Source organism: Cheilinus undulatus, linkage group 11, assembly GCF_018320785.1.
Source record: "Cheilinus undulatus linkage group 11, ASM1832078v1, whole genome shotgun sequence".
Classification (NCBI taxonomy): domain Eukaryota; kingdom Metazoa; phylum Chordata; class Actinopteri; order Labriformes; family Labridae; genus Cheilinus; species Cheilinus undulatus.
In genome coordinates, this window is record NC_054875.1 from 50,309,854 (window position 1) to 50,330,875 (window position 21,022).

A 21,022-nucleotide genomic window follows, 5' to 3' on the forward strand; every position below is an offset into this window, starting at 1 on the left:
ATTTTTACCCTTTTTTGCCATGTTTTTGCCACTTTTTGCCAATATAAGTGACCTTTTGCCATTAAATATCACTTTTCCATTCTTGATGGCTTTTTGTCCATTTAAGTCACTTTTCGACCATTTTTTGCCACATGTAACTAATTTTTTTGTCACTTCTCACCCATTTTTGCTACTTTTTGACCACTTTTCCTGCCCATTTTTTGGTGCTTTTTGATGATTTTTATTGCTACTTCAAGCTTTTTTTCTCCACTTTTCACCCCTTAGATTGTGGCTCTTGCAAATGTTTTTTTCAACAATTTGGCTCTTTGGTTGAGCAGGGTTGAGTAACACTGACATAGAGCGTGGTTCTAGATCCACACCGAGGAAGAGAGACAGAGAATCAGTGGTTTCATTATTTTATTGAAAATAAAGTTAACATGATTGAACGTTGGCAGTTAAACAGTATATGGTCTATAATCTTTTATAAAATAATTATAAATATTTCTTTCTTCTTGATCAGAACCATGCTGCAGTGAGACAGACGTCACCGTAAACATCAGCCGTGGACGGTGGCGTCTGTAGCAGACACCGCAGCACGGCGATATAAAAATAGATCTTCTGGTCACATGGTGGTTTCTCTAGAATCCACGCCTGGAAACAGCAGGTAAACCTGAAACTACATAAATAAGATTTCATACAGGATGCCTGGACCAACGGCGGCGCCGTCCGTCCATGTTGTCGATACAAAAACAAAAACACAACTCAGACATGGAGCCGTATAAACGTGTTAAATATTCCCTTTAAAGCCTCAGTGCTCAGAGAAAATTAAAACAGCAGGTTTAAATAAAGAAGGGTGAGGAGAGAATAAATGATGTGGCACATCAACACAAAGAGGAAGAGGATGATGAGGATGAAGGTCAGAGGACAGAATAAAGCTGCACAGAGTCAACATGACAGATCTCTAATGTAGAGAAGACATCTTTGGAAGCTCCTGTTTTTGGTCATCATGGAGTCGTAGTGCTTCTTTAAGGTTTATTTACAAAGACAGCTGTTTTTTATTGCTAGAATGTTCTTTGTTCCCTTCACAGAGACGTGAGTAAAGAACGTCTGCTCTGAAACGTCTCAGTGCAAACTTAAGCTCAGACCGTGTTAGAGCAGGAGAGAGGAGGAACTGAAGCTTCATTCATGAGGGAGGACGTGTGGCTCTATGCAGCGCTAGCATTAGCAGCGCTAGCTCGCAGTGTCAGCCATGTTTGCATGATTGTGTCTCATATTACCCAGCCCGTCCTTTTCTAAGACTCACTGTGGATTCTATGGTCCCAGGTCAGAGGAAGCCTGACCTCACAAGCGCGCCAACGAAAAGTCTGCAGGTGCGCTTCATGTCTGACAGACACGCCCACCCGGGTAAAAACACGAACGATGTCAGCGAACAGCTGCTGTGCAGCACGGACGATAACAGGAACAGGATGGATCATCTTTTTCACGTCAAAGACCGGTGTAACGGTTTAACCAGTGACCATGTTATCTGGTGACCACAGGTCAAATGCGTTGCATTTAACAGTGCAAATGAAAACTAAACACCTGTTTGTGTTTTATTTTGAAGGACATTAGAGGAAGCAGCTGCTGTATTTACCAGCCTCTCCTCCAAAATAAAACACACACCAACCAGAAGGAACTTAATGGATCCATATCACAAACTCAGAGAGCCTCTTTGTTCAGTGTTCATTAACGTCATAAAAACTAAAATGTTCAGTGTTTAACAGTGTTTTAATTATGACAACTAACTGACACCAGTTAACACAGTCGCGAGATAAACCATAACACCTAGTCTCCTACAGCACTGTCAACAGTGAGGCTTTAGATGAACGAGGGTTTTTTCCACTGATTTTCTTGCTTCAGTCCACACATATTTATTATTTATATTTTGCAACTGAAGCATGAATCGCTGCATTCTTTATTATTGTAATGAGCTGCTAAAAAGACTACAAATATGTTAAAAGCATCTTGGGCATGTTTTATTTAACTCATATTTGGCATCTTAGTAGTAGTAGCTTTGGTATAAAATACTTCAAATACTATTTTATCCTGTTTTTAGTCCATATGTGCAAATCTAATTTTAGCAGCCTCAGAGCAGACGAAGACTTGCACCCCCTGAGCTCTTTGGCGCCCCCCATAGGGGACTCAGGACCCCACATGTGAACCAATGAAATAGAGGATGTGTTGTGAACTGAGAATTGGTTTGGATTGAAATTTTTTCATCCCAAAGGTGCTGGATGTAAAGTTTACATCTCTAAAACCTCACCGCTAATGCAGGGTGCAGAGAGACAAACATAAATGAGCCTTTAGGACAACAGCTCTCCTGCTCCAACACTGGAGAAAAGATCAATACACAACAAACAGTCCCTTTAACACCTGATAAAAACAAAACCAGAGGAAGAACATCGATGTGGAACCTCAAAATGAAGAATCAACTTTAGAATCCAAACCTTCAAACTTGATCTCTCAGCCTCATCAGACATGCACACAGCTCCTGAAGATCTCAAACAGCTCCTGAAGATCTCAAACAGCTCCTGAAGATCTCAAACAGCTCCTGAAGATCTACAACAGCCCTGAAGATCTACAACAGCCCTGAAGATCTACACCAGCCCTGAAGATCTACACCAGCCGTCTGCTGGAGAAGCTGGGTCAGCTGATGGGTCATGAGAAGAAGACAAACCGTGGATGATGTTTTTATCCTGTGAATCTCTAAAGGCCACATCTGCACAGTGAACTCAGTTAGAAACAGATTATTTCATGTTTGAGCTGTTTGTTCACTGCCTTATGTGCATGTGAATAACAGGAAGTTTATCTTAGTATCACTTCCTGTCTCCTGAGACCCCAGGATGAGTGAAATGTTCTAGAAACTGAGGAGAGCATGTGTGAAAGGACGTTCCAAACCTGATTCTTCATCTGGAGGATTATTTACAATAAATAAATCTCAGTGACCCGGTCAGTTTTTCAACATAGAAGAATTCAACAACATCAACGTTTTCAGGATAGAAAAATAAAACTGGTACGAAACGATTAAATAAAGGTTTGAGGAGTGGAACAAAAAAGGCAAAAAGTGCAAAAACAACAGAGACGTTTGGATGATAGTTTCTCTTCCAACATGGCCGCCTCTGACCGTGAATGAGGAAACAAACGTCCTGACAGAGGCCTCTGATTGGTTAAATATTCCTCCCTTTATGAAACAGTGAACACAGAATAAATAAAAAAAGGAAGTTAATGAACAGGAAGCTCTTTTTGGTTGATGTTCCTTCACAGTGTGGACACAGAGAATCTGGAGCTACGGCGAGTTCCCTCAGAGAAACAGGAAGACAACCACCAGGCCATCTTTGTACCAGCCTGTCCTCCAAAATAAAACACATACAGGCATTTTATTTTGAAAGATATCTAAAGAAGCTGCTGTATTTACCAGCCTGTCCTCCAAAATAAAACATGAACAGGTGTTTTTTTTGGAGGACATCTACATTAGCTTCTGCTCTTTCTACAAGCCTGTCCTCCAAAATAAAACACCTGTATGTGTTTTATTGTGAAGGATATCTAAGCAGCTGCTGTATTAACCAGCCTGTCCTCCAAAATAAAACACAAACAAGTCAGAAGGACATTCATGGATATTTAGAGTTTTAGAGCTGCAGCGATGGAAACCAGCATAGCCATGATCTGCACCTAATTATCTGTTATCCTGGTGATTTATCAGGATGAAAAGCATTTCATTAGGGCTTTTAAATATTTTGGACACAAACGTCTGAATACCTCAGATAAAAAGGAACCTCCAGTTTTGGGAAAAAGGAAAATCTGATCAACAGAGGAGGATTTTTGTGGTGCATCAGATCGTTAAAATGCTGGAGGACATGTTTGAAAAATAGGACAAAACACTAAAATCAAACTACCCAGGTCAGGTCTGGGAGAACATGGCGACCTTGGTCCTGTACTGCTCTGGCATCCTTGCGGCCATCCACAGGCTCTTAGTCCTAAACTCACATTGGACCAGGGAGGAGGAAGATGGCCACAGAGATCAGATAAATGAGAGAGGGACTGCTGGTTTGAATCCCTGGATCCAAGGCAGGGTCAACATAGGAAAACCTAGATGCAGAACGCCATCAGGCAAGGCACTTAAACCCCCAAACCCCTCCTGGATCATCCACAGCAGATTCAGCTGTTTCTGTTAAGACAGCTGAAGCTAAAACACTCACGATCAGAGCGACAAAAGCCAGGGAAGAATCTAGAATTACCACAGCAGACATAGAGAGGAGCATGTCAGACCAGGACTACGCTCAGGAAAGTGCTAGAACTTTGACATCAGTGTGAGTGAGCGTCCTGAAAGAGGACGGGGACAAAGAAGAGTCTTCACAGCCTGAATCATCTCCTTAAACCGGCCGATCATCGCTGAATACGGAGTTATTGGTGCTTTTTCTGCAGCCTCATTAATATTAAAGTGTTAAATTGTGTTATCAGCACCCCACCCATGGAGCATCCATCAGGAACATCAGAACCAAACTCGGCCTGATTCCCTTTAGAGAGGTGATGGATCTCACAGTGTCGTCACTTTGGCGTTATTAGGAGAAGGAGAGGGCGTCATTGCTCTCTGTGCTGTTGAGCCAGGCAGCGCCAGGCCTGTCGTTCTACCGCCGTCACAGTGAGGGAGAGCCTTGGCGTCTCTGAGCCGATCCGTCCGTCACTATGAGGAGGTCAGAGGTGCACCGAGGTCCTAGGAGGAGCCACCGCCGCTCCGCTACGGCTGCTGCTGCTGCACCAGACGTCTGTAATGAGGCATGACCTTACTCTCAGGCAGGTAGAGCGCCATCTCCAGGGCCACCAGGATGGTGAACTCAAACGATATCAACTCCCGCCGGCTGATCCTGAAACGCTCCTCCAGCTTCTACACAGGACCGAGACAGGAAGTACAGCATGGGTCAGAGATCCAAGGTCTTTAGTACATGTTCTCTTAGCTTAGCTTGCATTTAAAAAATCTAATAGAAGAGAGAGAGATGGAAAATTCAACCCCAGTTCCAAAAAAGTTGGGTTGCCATGTCAAATGTAAATAAAAACAGAGGGTTTTTTTTGAATCAGGGTTGTTCATGACATAAAGTATAAATCCCTCAGTCTAAAATCATCGCTGTAATCAACCCCATATCTGCTGTAGGTTTATTAAAGTCACTGAGGTCTGCTGTCCTGTAGGTTTATTACAGTCACTGAGGTCTGCTGTCCTGTAGGTTTATTACAGTCACTGAGGTCTGCTGTCCTGTAGGTTTATTACAGTCACTGAGGTCTGCTGTCCTGTAGGTTTATTACAGTCACTGAGGTCTGCTGTCCTGTAGGTTTATTAGTCACTGAGGTCTGCTGTCCTGTAGGTTTATTACAGTCACTGAGGTCTGCTGTCCTGTAGGTTTATTAAAGTCACTGAGGTCTGCTGTCCTGTAGGTTTATTAAAGTCACTGAGGTCTGCTGTCCTGTAGGTTTATTAGTCACTGAGGTCTGCTGTCCTGTAGGTTTATTACAGTCACTGAGGTCTGCTGTCCTGTAGGTTTATTACAGTCACTGAGGTCTGCTGTCCTGTAGGTTTATTACAGTCACTGAGGTCTGCTGTCCTGTAGGTTTATTACAGTCACTGAGGTCTGCTGTCCTGTAGGTTTATTACAGTCACTGAGGTCTGCTGTCCTGTAGGTTTATTAGTCACTGAGGTCTGCTGTCCTGTAGGTTTATTAGTCACTGAGGTCTGCTGTCCTGTAGGTTTATTACAGTCACTGAGGTCTGCTGTCCTGTAGGTTTATTACAGTCACTGAGGTCTGCTGTCCTGTAGGTTTATTACAGTCACTGAGGTCTGCTGTCCTGTAGGTTTATTACAGTCACTGAGGTCTGCTGTCCTGTAGGTTTATTACAGTCACTGAGGTCTGCTGTCCTGTAGGTTTATTACAGTCACTGAGGTCTGCTGTCCTGTAGGTTTATTACAGTCACTGAGGTCTGCTGTCCTGTAGGTTTATTACAGTCACTGAGGTCTGCTGTCCTGTAGGTTTATTAGTCACTGAGGTCTGCTGTCCTGTAGGTTTATTAGTCACTGAGGTCTGCTGTCCTGTAGGTTTATTACAGTCACTGAGGTCTGCTGTCCTGTAGGTTTATTAGTCACTGAGGTCTGCTGTCCTGTAGGTTTATTACAGTCACTGAGGTCTGCTGTCCTGTAGGTTTATTACAGTCACTGAGGTCTGCTGTCCTGTAGGTTTATTAGTCACTGAGGTCTGCTGTCCTGTAGGTTTATTACAGTCACTGAGGTCTGCTGTCCTGTAGGTTTATTACAGTCACTGAGGTCTGCTGTCCTGTAGGTTTATTACAGTCACTGAGGTCTGCTGTCCTGTAGGTTTATTACAGTCACTGAGGTCTGCTGTCCTGTAGGTTTATTACAGTCACTGAGGTCTGCTGTCCTGTAGGTTTATTACAGTCACTGAGGTCTGCTGTCCTGTAGGTTTATTACAGTCACTGAGGTCTGCTGTCCTGTAGGTTTATTAGTCACTGAGGTCTGCTGTCCTGTAGGTTTATTACAGTCACTGAGGTCTGCTGTCCTGTAGGTTTATTACAGTAACTGAGGTCTGCTGTCCTGTAGGTTTATTAGTCACTGAGGTCTGCTGTCCTGTAGGTTTATTACAGTCACTGAGGTCTGCTGTCCTGTAGGTTTATTACAGTCACTGAGGTCTGCTGTCCTGTAGGTTTATTACAGTCACTGAGGTCTGCTGTCCTGTAGGTTTATTACAGTCACTGAGGTCTGCTGTCCTGTAGGTTTATTACAGTAACTGAGGTCTGCTGTCCTGTAGGTTTATTACAGTCACTGAGGTCTGCTATCCTGTCGTTCCTGTCGGTGGTTTTTCCACCTGCTCAGGTAAATCGGCTCCACAAACACCTGAGTGAGAGCAACATGATCTGAGCGACAGACGGAGGTAAACACCCTCTTCTGCTGTATCTGCATTTTTCTTACATCGATGAGGTGTTTGACCTCCTGCTTCTTCAGGTCACTGCTGATCTTAGCGGCCAGGAGGATGCAGGCAGCTGACACCAACTTCCTGTCAAACAACAACAGAGAGAGAGAGGACGACCTTCAGCAGAGCACATGTGCAGTCAGGCTAGCCAAACCTCACACCAGTGATACTCAACGTTTGGCTCTGGAGCCTCATATGGCTCTTTTATGTCTCAATTTTAAATCTTAGTCCCCCAGAAAACCTTAAAAAAAGGAAAGTTTTTGCCATCATCACCATTTTTGCCACTTTTCATCTATTGAGGCATCCGTTTGCCAAATACACCTTTTTTCCTATTTTTTGGCCACTCTGCAACTTCTTTTCCCCCCATTTTTGCCACTTTATTCCATTTCTGCCCTTTTACACAATTTTTTTGCCACTTTTTGCCCATTTAAGCAACAATTTGCCATTAAATACCACTTGTTTCCTATTTTTTGCCCATTTTTTCAACTTCTTTTTGAAACTTTTATCCCATTTTTGCCCGTTTTTACTATTTTTTTGCCACTTTTTTGTCCAAATAAGCTACCCTTTGCCATTAAATACCACTTGGTTCCTTTATCCCCCAATTTTTGCCTATTCTTTTTCACACTTTTTTCTAATTTTTGCCTTTTTTCACCATTTTTTGCCACTTTTTGCCCATTTAAGCAACGTTTTGCCATTAAATACCACTTGTTTCTTTTTTTTTGCCCATTTTTGCTGCTCTTGTCTGCTCTTTGCCCATTTTAGTCACTTTTCACTCATTTTTTAGCCACTTCTTTTTGCCACTTTTGGACCATTCTTTGCCACCTGTAACTCATTTTAATGTCATTTTTGCCATTTTTGCTACTTTCTGACCATTTTTTCACTTTTTCTTCCAATTTTCTGCCGATTTTTGAAACTTCTTTTTGCAACTTTTCCCATTTTTACCAATTTCACCATTTTTTGCCACTCTTTGCCCATTTAAGCTACCTTTTGCCAGTAAATACCACTTGTTACCTGTTTTTTTTGCCCATTTTTGCCACTCTTGACTGCTTTTTGCCCATTTTAGTCACTCTTCAGTCTTTTGTTGCCTAGTTTTTGCCACTTTTGGGCCATTTCATTTACCTTTTGCCATTAAACACCACCTTTTTCCAACTCTTTTCCCATTTTTGCCCCTTTTCACCATTTTTTCTCCCAGTTTTCACCCATTTAAAGGGATACTTCAACATTTTGGCAAATTCATCCATTGCCATAATCCCTACAGTCTTAGTAATAGGTTCGTTACCTTCAGTTGTCGGTGCAAGCTGTTTTTAGATCACCACTGCCGAGTTCGACCTGCCGTGCCAACTCAATGTAAGCAGACGGTATTCCGGCTTTCCCTCATCAAACTCATCAAACACACAATCCAACAACTCCAAAACACTCTTGTGGACAAGTTGTGACCTGCACATTCACCACGCTATGAAATAATCATGCAACATTACGAGACGGAGATGTTTTAAAGCTAAATGCAAAGCCGGAACTACACTCCAGACACGGCTGCTGCACTGTGTCACTCCGCCCAGTGGTTCACTCAAGAAATAGTTCTGAGTATTTGCTTCATGCGTCGTAATGTTACATAATTATATGTTATTATTTCATAGCGTGGTGAATGTGCAGGTCACAACTTGTCCACAAGAGTGTTTTGGAGTTGTTGGATTGTGTGTTTGATGAGTTTGATGAGGGAAAGCTGGAATACCGTCTGCTTACATTGAGTTGGCACAGCAGGTCCGAACTCGGCAGCGGCGATCTAAAAACAGCTTACACCTACAACTAAAGGTAACGAACCTATTACTAAGACTATAGGGATTATGGCAATGGATGAATTTGCCAAAATGTTGAAGTATCCCTTTAAGCTACATTTGTCATTAAACACCACTTGCTTCTTCTTTTCTTGCCCATTTTAGCCACTTCTTTTTGCCACTATATCCCCCTTTTTTGCCCTTTTTCACCACTTTTCACCCATTTCAGCTAGCTTTTTCTACTAAATTCCACTTGTTTCCTATTTTTTGCCCTTTTTTTGCCACTCTTCACTGCTTTTTGCCCATTTTAGTCACTTTTAACTCTTTTTTTTGCCACTTTAAACCGTTCTTTGCCACCTGTAACTCTTTTTTTTGTAACTTCTCACCCATTTTTGCTACTTTTTGACTCTGTTTCCACTTTTTCTCCCCATTTTCGCCCCTTTTCATCCATTTTGGCTGCTTTTTGACCCTATCTGCTATCTTTAACTTAATTTTATTCTTACTTAAAACTGTTTTTGCCACTTTCACCTCTTAGATTGTGGCTCTTGCAAAGGTATTTTCAACAATTTGGCTCTTCGGTTGAGCAGGGTTGAGTAACACTTCCTTACACTTTTCTGGGTATATGCACAAAATCTGAAGGTAAATTAAGAGTATTTTCGAAACCCTCTTTATTTATTTTAGGAATGGTTGGTGGTTGAGGTTAAGTGTCTCTCTGCATCATCTATTTTATCCGTGATTACAAGCCTGCCTGATTAAAGATTAGAAACTAACAGCTTTTCAGACTCACCATCAGATGGATGCTTCTTTCTGTGGTCCATTAAAGTCTGTGGACTGTTGTCTTTGACTGTTTTACATTCATTCATGAAAACAGACTGACTCATTAATCTGAATTTTTATTAGGTCTGGGCAATTAATTGACAATTAGATTAAACCATAATATGGCCTGCTGCAATTTTCAAATCGCAAAAGGTGCAATATTTCTCCAATGCAACAAGTCATATCCAATTTGCAATACGAGTCAGAATCAACTGAAATAGATACTTTAAAGAACTTCTCAGCCCTGGATATTAGAAAGTTAAGGAATAATTGCATATCAAATCGCAACTGCAATATTGGGGGAAAAATCGCAATTAGATTATTTTCCAAACTCATTCAGCCCTACTTTTTATATCGATAAAAAAGAGGACATTAAATATAAATCTTAGAGACAGGCTGATAATCTATAGCACAATCTATATCCTCGTTAAACCATAAAAATCTGAAAAATAGATTAAAAAAACACGAATGTGTGGGGAAAAAATATTATGTGTTTAATTTCATTTTTCAGTTTTTTAATCTCAAGATTATGACGTAAACTTATGATTTTGACACTTTATTTCATACTTTGACCTTTTCAACTCAGAATTTGGACTTTATGTCACATTTTTATCTTTTAGATTCCCAATTTTAAATTTTAAGTCATATTTTGACAATTTCAACTCCTTACTTTGGCTTTTTAATCTAATATTTTGACATTTTAAATTCATAATTTGTACTTTTTCTATCATATTTTGACCTTGTACACTCCCAATTTAAATCATATTTTTAACTTTTTAAGTCATCATTTTGAATTCTAGCTCATATTTTAACATTTTCTGCTCCTAATTTTGGCTTTTTAATCCCACATTTTGAACTATCAGATTCACAATTTAAAATTTTAAGACATAACTGACTTTAAACTCATGATTTCAACTTTCTCCTCACATATTTGCACTCTAAAAACATTATTTTTCTATTTTTACTGTCGTGTTCTGATCTTTTGAACTAATAAATTTAATTTTTTTTCCTCAGATTTGAGCCTTTAAACTGATCATTTTTAATATCTAAATGATCTATCATCAGTGCTGTTTTTTTCACATTTTATTTCTGGTGAAAATGAGGTTGACAGTTAAGGTTAAATGTTGGCCCTGTTAGGCCCTCAGGTTAGACCTGAATCCAGAATCCGGCCCCTGCTGTGGTTGAGTTTGACACCCCTGATCTACAGAATGTCCAAATAAAAAATAAAACTGAAGGGAGGGAAAGTTTTAACTGACTCAGTGGAACTAAGTATAACTGAACACTAGGGGGAGCTACTCCCTCACAACATTACACTAATTATCAGGAAGTTTTACAGCTTATTTAATGATCAGATCTCTGAGGACTCATTCTGTTCTGGATGATGTGTGATGACTCCTGAGAGATGATAAGGTTAAAGGTTAAAGGTTAAAGGTTTACTTTATCATCGCTGTGAGGAGCAGCTTGTCTTAGCAGCAGTCAAATATGCTTCCAGAACAGTTAAAACAGCTCAATGAGACAGTGTGCAATACACAATAAACATGCATAGTGAGAAATCACACAGGCACAACACTCATCGTTTAAAAGCAGCAGGGACAGACGCCTGCATGCTGGCGGCTGAATCTGCGTTGATGACAGCAGCTGAACTGAGAAGATAAAGGACGGCTCTGTCAGGATGGACTCGGCCTTTCTGAGGATTCTAACTTTGAAATCAGTCAGGGTCAAACCTGAAATGTCCTGCAGTCTGTCATGATTCTGATTCTTCCATGATGGTGATCATGGTGAGGATGAAAATCAACCATCCTGACATCAGCCTGTGCTTCTTTATAAAACTACAACATCAGTGAAGCCTGTGAACCGTCAGATCAACCAGCACCAGCTGGACTGTCACATCATGTCCTTATTCAGTGACGGAGCGTCCAGACGCGTTAGAATAAAACCTTTAAAACCTACAAGCAGGGCTCCTTCCTGCACTCTTAATGATCAAATTCAAGACTATGAGACCTTTAAGACCTGAACTGTGGAAAATCTAAAGGTTTTTTTTTCTGGGGAAAGTAAAAAATGAAAGAAATGTCAGATTTCCTAAGTAGAGGGTCGTGGGATGCTTCCCGCATGAAACCTGGTCAAATGAACTGTTCATGAAGTGTTGAATACTAAAGGTTTAAGACATTTATTGGCTAGAAAGGCCAGAATGTGAGAATTTCTGGCACATCAAATGCCTCTAATCCAGCGATACTCAACCTGTGGCTCTTTTAAAATATTATTCTTTTAAACTTTGACCTCAGAAATTTATCAACTTCTGCTTTAGGCCCATTTTACCACTTCTTTTAGCCACTTTTCAACCATTTTTTGTCACTTTTATCACAATTTTGCCCTTTTTCATCAGTTGTTGCCACTTTTATCCTGCTTCTTTGCAGTTTTTTCACCCATTTCAGCTGCCTTTTGCCATTAAATGCCTCTTTCCCCCATTTTCCCACCTTTTATGCCCATTTTAGTCACTTTTCACTCATTTTTGCTGCTTTTTGACCACCCGTAACTTAACTTTTTGGGACTTTGTGCCCACTTTTGATCCAGTTTTCTCAATCGTATGCCTAATTTGCCCCTTGCCCCCCATTTTTTTGCTACTTTCAATCCATTTCTGCTGCTTTTAGCATATTTTTACCACTTCTTTGACCATTTTTTGTCCTTTTTATCTCATTTTATCAATGTTGCATCAGCTTTAGCCACTTTTATCCTGCTTCTTTGTATTTTTTTCACCTACTTAAACTGCCTTTTGCCATTAAATGCCACTTTTCCCCCATTTTCCCACCTTTTTACAGCTTTTTCGCCCACTTTAGTTACTTTTCACTCATTTACATTGTGGTTCTTCTAATCTATCAGTAAACCATATAGTCATAATTATCAGATCACATTTTTGCAGGCGTGCAGAGCTGTCTCTGAACAGTTTCATTATTAAAAAGCAAAATAATGATTTTAGTCAGTGAAGACCTGTTAAAATAAGAGATGCATGTTATTATTGGCATGATGTGAGTACCAGCAGATTATAAGCTTTAAAAGGCAGTTATTGGTATCAGCAGGTATGAAAATTCAGACAGTGTTGGCTGTTAACTCTGTCTGAGTGTACGGGGATAAACAGATCTATGTAGAACTGAAAAGAGACTATTAAGGACTGAAGTTTCAGGTCTGACCTGCATATAAATATCAGTACTGGATAAATAAATATGAACATATTAGACATCTGTGACAATCTACAATCATGCATCCCCAGTGAGAATAAGGCTGGGCTGCACGAACGTCAAAGTGGAGGACTTACCTGTTCTGTTTATTGAGTCGACCCTGCAGCACCAACTTCTCAAAGTAGACAAACGCCATGGCGATGGTGACGGGCTGCATCCCACAATCCTCCCCGACTATCCTCATCTCTCTCTTCAGACTGTGGGACAGGAAGTGTTAGAAAGACAGAGGGGTTGATTCTTCTCAGCTCGTTGTTTAGCAGACATTAGCAGACACTGAAAGTTCATTATTCAAGCAGCGTCCATGAGAGACGTCGGAGTTAGCAGATTTAAAGACTGTACCTGCGGATTTTACTGAGGGTGAGTTTGATGTGAGGAAACTTCTCCTTAAACGTCTCATTCATGTCTTTCTTCAGATCGGACGGTTTGACATACTCGATCACCGTCGTCTACAAGGAGAGGGATAAGAGAAGAGAGGAGGGGATTTTAGCATGAAATAAAACAGGAATAAGAGAAGAGAGGAGGGGATTTTAGCATGAAATAAAACAGGAATAAGAGAAGAGAGGAGGGGATTTTAGCATGAAATAAAACAGGAATAAGAGAAGAGAGGAGGGGATTTTAGCATGAAATAAAACAGGAATAAGAGAAGAGAGGAGGGGATTTTAACATGAAATAAAACAGGAATAAGAGAAGAGAGGAGGGGATTTTAGCATGAAATAACACAGGAATACGAGAAGAGAGGAGGGGATTTTAGCATGAAATAAAACAGGAATAAGAGAAGAGAGGAGGGGATTTTAGCATGAAATAAAACAGGAATAAGTGAAGAGAGGAGGGGATTTTAGCATGAAATAAAACAGGAATAAGAGAAGAGAGGAGGGGACTCTCCTCAGTGGAAGCCTCTTGGCCTTCCAGAGTTTCACAGAGCTTTTCTCTTGGAGGTTTCCAGATGAATCCTATATTTCCATGGATAAATGCATGGAACTACCTGCATGGATCTACCTGCAGGGTCAGGTCTCAGTGTTTTTTAGCTTTAGGGTTGAACACTGACTCCACAGTAGGAGGTGGATCTCGCTGTGTCATGAAGCACAAACATCATCAGTGCTGTTTAATCCAGAGATTATTCTGGAGGTGGGCTGTGTGTCCCTGATCCCACAGAGGAGGGAGATCAGTCGGCTGCTGCCTATAGATCCATGATGTTGATGTCAGAGAGCGTGGCATCCATGTGTGTGGATGAACATGTGTTCTTTCTCTCAGTAGAGATTATTCCTCTGTAATCCTTCACATCTTTAATTCTGACTTCCTCTCTACCAGCTCAGAGTCTTCACATTAATCCTGCTTTATTTTTCTTAAACTTGGTTTTATTTGTACATAAACTATGTGGACCAAAGTATTTATCTTCAGAGTTGCTGTCAGACTGTATCAGTGCTGAGGTTTCTGTGGACATGATGATGGGATTTTAACGCAGCGCGGCTTCAACATGACAGAATAACGCTGGAAATCTCTGCTGTCATTTTACCATGTAGGAGGCGAAAATCAGCACACGTTTGTGTTTCCCACAAGGCCACTGGGGGTCGCTGAGGAGGTTGGGGTCGTAGTCTGTCACATCCTCCAGACCTTAAAAACACACAGGAACATAAACAGGAAGAATGAGGTCAGCTGGAAAAGATCCTGTTATAAAAGGTTCAAAAGTTCCCCTGCAGTGATTCTGATTATTCTACAGACTCTAGAGTGACCTCTAACCCTGACCCACTTCCTCAAAGACTCAGCATGTCCTCGATGCTGAGATGATGCTGGAGTCACCCCTGCTCCAAGGATGAGCCCAAACCTCTCAGTGATTTCAGACCAACTAGAGACCCCCACCGTACCCGAGGGAGATGCAAACACCCACGTGCAGACTCACATTTTAAGACATTATTTTATTTAAATAAGAACGGGTGAAATATACCATTTGAAATAATTAAAAAATATTGTTTATTTTTTGGAAGGCATCTGGTGACCCTCTCACAGTGTTTCAAGACCTCCAGCGGGACCCCAACCCCCAGGTTGAGAACCACTGCTCCACATGAATATGTGTCACAGCTTTAGTTGGTCCCATAAAAAGAAAGAAACTGGTCTTGGTGTGGCACCAGCTCTTTGTGGACAAAAGTATTCATCCATATCTGAACACAGGTGTCTAAAATCATCACCTGTCCATGCAGTCTCAGACATCTGTGATCCTAAATGGGTCGTTCTGCAGAGCTAAGGGACTTCATTGTGGTTCTGTGATGATGACACCTGTGGTGAATCTTCATCCCTGCTGGATATTCCACAGTCAGCTGTCAGTGATATTACTAGAAAGTGGAAGAGTTTAGGAACAACAGCAGCTCAGCCATGAAGCAGAAGACCACAGAGTTCTGAACTTCCTCTGGCATTAATGTAAATTCTAAAACTGCAGCAGGAGCTTCATGGATGGGTTTCCATGCCAACAGCTGCATACCCGCCAGGGTAAGTCTGGGTGTGGAGGATGCTGGGAGAACGTTACCTGTCTGACTGTGAAGTTTGGTGGAGGAGGGATAATGGTCTGGGGCTGGTTTTCAGGGTCTGGTCTAGACCCCTTATCTCCAGTGAAGGCCGATCTTAATGCTTCAGCAGACCAAGACATTCTGGACAATGCTATGCTTCCAACAGTTTGGGGAAGGCCCTTTTCTATTCCAGCAGGACTGTGGTCCAGAGACCAGAGAAGGACTAGAAAGACTAGAGTCCTGACCTCAACCCCATCCAGCACCTTTGGGATGGATCTGAATGCTTAAACACAGGATACGAAAACTCAGAGCTGGTTTAAACTGTGAATCTCTTCACTGACATCAGCTGGCTGTGCTGATGCTGACTGATCTTCCTGGCCTTGCAGAGCAGAAGTCTGTGACGTAACATTGTGTAATAACCACTCATACAAACCTACTCCCAGGCTGATTATTTCTGTGATTAGTGACGATGACGTCGACATACAGCTGCTCTGAGAGGCCAGCCAGCTGAAGAGTGACGACACAGGAAGACTAAAAATACAAACCTGCTATCAGCCAGCTCTCTGAGGCTCGTGTGCAGTCTTGGATGTTTGGTAACTCTCAGACACAGCTGTGTTGTGTTAATGAAAGGTTGTGGATTAGAAAGAGGGGTTTAGAGGCTAATACACGGCTGTGTCACTGTGGGGGTGTGTTTAGAGATAGCAGGAGATGAAGAGTTTTTGCACATGTGTTTAAGATAAAAAAGAGCAACACCCCAGCTGCAACAACTCTAACCCAGTGCCACTCAACCCTGCTCAACCAAAGTCCAATTTTTGAAAAACACATTTTCAAGGGCCACAATCTAAGTGGTGAAAAGTGGCAATTAATATAAGTTAAAGGTGGCTAAAGTGGTCAAAAAGTTCAAACCCCTTTGAGAAAAGTGGCAAAAAGGGCAGAATGTGGAAAAAGTGTGTGGGAGGTGACCAAAAAATAAGTTAAAGATGGCGAATATCAGCAAAACTATGGGGAAAATGGGTAAAAAGTGGCATTTAATTGCCAAAGGCAGCTTAAATGGGCAAGAAGTGGCAAAAATAGGCAAAAAGGTCCAAACACTGGAGGAAAAGAGGCAAAAAAGGGCAGAAAAGTGGCAAAAATGGGTTAGAGGTAGCAAAAATGGTCCAAAAGTGGCAAAAATGTGGCAAAAGAAAATGAAAGAAAAGTGACTAAACGGGCAAAAATCAGCAAAAAGGTGGAAAAATGGGAATTAAGTGGACATTAACTGCAAAGGGCAGCTTAATGGATGAGAAGTGGCAAAAACAGGCAAAAAGGGGCAAAAAATTGCTAAAAGCAAAATAAAAATGTCAAAAATGGGTGAAAACTACTAAAAGACGTGGAAAAATGGGCCAAAAGCTGCAAACACTTAGAGAAAAGTGGTAAAAGGTGAGAAAAAGTGGCAAAAATGGTCCAAAAGTGGCAAAACCGTGGCAAAAAATGAGTAAAAAGTGACTAAAATGGGCAAAAATCAGAAAAAATCCTGGGAAAAATGGGCACAAAGTGGCATTTAACTGCAAAGGGCAACTTAAATGGGCAACAAGTGGCAACAAGGGGCAAAAAATTGCAAAAAGCAGGATAAAAGTAGCAGAAAAGGGTGAGAAGTACAAAAAAAGTGGCAAAAATGGGGAGTAAAGTGTGGCAAAAATTGTCCAAAGTGGCAAAACATGAGTGAAAAGTGACTAAAATGGGCAAAAATCAACAAAAAGGTGGAAAATGGGCAAAACACATAAATGAGTGGCAAAATGGAAAATAGGTGATATTTAATTGAAAAAGGCAGCTTAAATGGGCAAAAAGGATGAAAAAAGGGGCAAAAAATTGTCAAAAGCAGGATAAAAATGTCAAAAAGAAGTGTCAACAATGGGAATAATATTTCAAATGAAGACATAATAGAGCCAGGCGTTGAGTATCACTGCTCTAACCTCTCTGACTATCCTTCCTCTGTTTTCTCTCTTCCTACATGTTCCCGGCTCTCTAAAGCAGAATCTCCAAAGCTTTGAGACGAGGATGTATTACCGAGGTCGAGCCCCACGGTGCTGTTCAGTCTGCTGGGAGGGAAGCTGCGGCCCGGCATGCTGTGCGTGCTCCTGGACTGAGGGATCTGCAGCGTCAAGTCGCTGGCCGACGCCGGCTTCTGCCTCACCAGGGCGTTGGTGGGGTACAGGAACTGTGCGTACGACACCGACTGAGACAGAGAGACAAAGACAGACGGCACTGAAGCTCTGAACCAAAGCAGAGACAGACGCCATGTTCAATGTGTGGTCTCTTACCCTGCCGTAGGTGTCCAGGTGGAAACCCTCCAGCCCTGGCAGCATCTCCAGCGTGGCGGAGATGTTCCCAGACGAGTGTCTCCTCCTGGGGTGGTTTAACGTGGGGTCACTGTAGAGAGAGTTCAGAGGTTAAAGGTTTATGAGGAGGAATTCAGACAAAAGACGAACAGGTAGAAAATACAGAACACGATGAATCTGAAACCTTGTAGCTGCTTGGTTTGGTCAGAGGAGACCAAGGCCACCCATAAGGGAGGTAAGGGGACAGCTTTCTGGGGCCCAGACAAACCAGAGGGCCATGGGGGGTCAGGAAAGTCTAAGTCCACTGTAGCTGTGATAACCATATATTATTTATTACCTGAATAATAATCAGTGAACATGAATTTCATTTATTTATGCTGTTGTACAGTATATCCTCTCAAAATATAAACCCCTTTAATTCAAACAGAATTAGCATTTTATCAGTGATTCTAACAATGTGGAACTATTAGGAAAGTCATGTCCGACTTTATAGCTAGGCAGGATGTTCACAGATGGTGGGATGCCAGAAAAAAAAACTGAAGAAACTGAAAAATGTTTTTTTTTTTAAATATAGTGTATAACTGAATAATTGCGGGAAGAGAAGAATGGGCGAAAATTGGCAAGAAAAGGACCGAAAATGGGCAAAAGTGGTTAAACTAAGGTGACAGAAATGGACAAGTGGCAATAATGGGCTAAGGCGGCAAAAATACGTGACAGAAATCGACAAAAAGCAGCAAAAAATTGGTTAAATGCACCAAAAATAGCTAAAATGGACAAAAGTGGCAAAAAGCAGCTAAAGAACACAACAAACTGCAAAAAGTTGCTGCAGAAAATGGGCAAAGAGTGCAAAAAGTGGTAAAAAAGTGACTGAAACGGGTGACAAAGGGCATAAATGAGATTAAAGTGGCAAAAAATGGCTAAAATGGGTGAAAAGGAGAAAAAAGTGGCAAAAATTGACAAAAAGTAGCAAAAATGGTGCAGAAAATGGCACAAGGTGGCTAGAGTAGGCAAAAGAAAGCCAAACAGGGCAAAAAAAAGTGGCTAATGAAATGACAGAAATGGTTGTAAAGTGCAAAAACAGGGTAAAAGATTCAAAAATGGGAAAAATGTGACAATAATGGCAAAAAAAAATGACAAAAAAATGTGCAAAGAAAGGGGCAGAAAGTGGTAAAAGTGGAAAAAAGCAGCTAAAGTAGGCAAATGGTTGCAAAAAGATGTTGCAGAAATGGGCAAAAAAGATGCAAACAGTGGACAAAAAAGTGGGACAAGTGAGATAAGAGTTGCAAAAAGTTTTTTAAAAAATGGCAAAAATCTGAAAAAAAAAAGGGCCAAAAAATTTGCAAAATTACAAAAACAGGCAAAAAAGGTGCAAATATGGGCAATAAGTGGCAAAAATGAGAGAAAAAGTGTCAGAAAGTCGTGGCAATAATGGAAGAAGTGGTGAAAAAGTACCACAAATAAACCAACAGTCTGAGGGGACGTGGGTTCGGTCTCTCCTGTCTGCAGTATTTCAGATGACGGCGAGGGACACGCTCACAGACAGTCCTGAGAGTGAAAGGTCAAAATGGCACTTCCCACCACAGTCACATGATCTGCTGAACACACTGAACCGTCACGATTCTAGAACACGACATCAACTGAGCTGAGAGATTGGGCGTGGATCTGATTCCACTTCCTCTGCAGGAAAGCCCGTGTTAGTCACGCCGCTTAGACTGCGTGTCTTCAGACCGTCTGCTGGTTTAGATAGAACAGAAACTGAACACATGCTCGTGTTTATAATGATAGATCATGTTTTCCTGAGGAACAGATACTTCCTACCATGTGTGGTGAGAGAGTGACATAATGCTGAGCGTGCACACAGCCTGTTAAACTCTGAGGGTTTGGGGTTAAAGGTTAAATGTGACCGTGTCACTGTGTGTTTCTGCACGTCTGCACAGAAACAGATCAAACCGCGGGCTCTGAGCTACGTGGGAAAATCACCCCGAGCTCTCTCAGTCAGAGAAAGGCTAAAACATCCTAAAATCTTTGGTGTGCTTCTCAGATGGGCTAATGTTAGGGGCGTGCTGCATTCAGGGCCCATAGAAACTGCAGGCATTCTTATTGTTCTTCAGCCCTTCTTCTCCAGCTTGTTTAGGGGCCTTCACTGCTGAGTGCTAATCTACACATGGACCCATGGGGGATGGGTAAGAGCTGCATGTATGAAAGTTGGCACACATCTGTATCAGGACCAGACGAAGATAGAAGTCTCTGGGTCCATCCTCTAAAACAGTGCTTCTCAGGTCTAAGTGTGCCAAAGAACAACCATACTTCATTACTACAGCTCTACCGGAGTTACTCTAAGGTGTTTTAAAGAGGCTGTTGTTATGGATACGGTGCCCTCTGAGGATTTGACTTAATCTTTGGTGAGCCTTGGGCAAACAAGGGTTAAAAACCGCTGCTTTAAAATGTATAAGAATTACATTACAAACAGGTAAAGGCCAAACTCTGGCCTTTTTCACTGATTCCAGGTTTCACATTTTAACTACCTACTCCTAGGGATTTCATCAGGATGACTCCAGGCTTTTATTCTCTCTCTGGACAAGTGAGCGATCTAAAGTTTGTGACCAGGGGTCAAAGTTTGACTCAATTTTCCTGCCTTCCTAAAAAACAGTATGACTGCTGGATGTTTAAAAGAAGGAACAGGCGGACCGAGCCCTCACACACACAAGCACACCTTTACAGGTGTTTCATTCAATCCTTTAACAAACTGCTTCTAGTCTAAAAACAATGAGGGCGTTTATAACGGGCGCTGGAAGAGATTTATAGTTGCAGGACTGTTTTAACCCTTCACTGCTGGACTGGGTCACACCAGCACAGACGGTCAGATGGTTTTCCTCTTTCTGTTTAAAGCCCAGAACATTCCTGAACATATGTAGATTGTGTCCGATAGTTTTGGATTATTATTTCTCCTATTTCCTCTGAACGAACGGGAACAGAGAACATAAATACGCTGTTAAAAGAGGGGTTCTGCTCTTTAAACCTTCTCCATTCTCCTGAACTCCTCCGTCTCCTCCTTCATCTCCCAGAGAGGAGATCACATCCTCTCCTCCTACTCTGTCCCCCTGCCTGATGTAAGAGGTGTTAGAGGAGCGTTACTCAACCCTGCTCAACCAAACAGCCAAATGGTTGAAAAATACCTTTGTAAGAGCCACAGTCTAAGAGGTGAGAAGTGTTGAAACGACTTGAAGTAGCAATAAAAATAAGTTAAAGGTGGCAAAAATGGTCCAAAAGTGGTAAAAGATGGAAAGAAATATGAAAAAAGTGACTAAAATGGGCGAAAAGAAGCCAAGAGTGGCAAAATAGGGCAGAAAAATGAGACAAGTGGTATTTAATGGCAAAGGTAGCTTAATTGGGTGA

The 21,022-nt window shown here is 41.6% G+C and overlaps 1 protein-coding gene across 2 annotated transcripts in view; it reads right to left on the reverse strand.

Moving 5' to 3' along the window:
• Window positions 1-388: 388 nt before the first annotated feature.
• Window positions 389-21,022, reverse strand: part of cables2b (Cdk5 and Abl enzyme substrate 2b) — a 78,934-nt gene continuing 58,300 nt past the window's right edge. Inside the window, exons 4-11 of one of the 2 annotated variants that reach the window (XR_005992565.1) lie at window positions 17,609-17,717; window positions 17,355-17,523; window positions 14,324-14,421; window positions 13,150-13,256; window positions 12,888-13,007; window positions 6,986-7,070; window positions 2,466-4,900; window positions 389-655 (exon numbers count right to left, since the gene is read on the reverse strand). Coding sequence is in view for 1 of the 2 variants with exons in the window: in XM_041799492.1 (XP_041655426.1) it covers window positions 4,754-4,900; window positions 6,986-7,070; window positions 12,888-13,007; window positions 13,150-13,256; window positions 14,324-14,421; window positions 17,355-17,523; window positions 17,609-17,717 (835 nt within the window). In the remaining variant the exon portion in view is untranslated. Of the gene's footprint in view, window positions 4,901-6,985; window positions 7,071-12,887; window positions 13,008-13,149; window positions 13,257-14,323; window positions 14,422-17,354; window positions 17,524-17,608; window positions 17,718-21,022 lie in introns of both variants that reach the window. The other variant, XM_041799492.1, reaches the window with a different exon arrangement.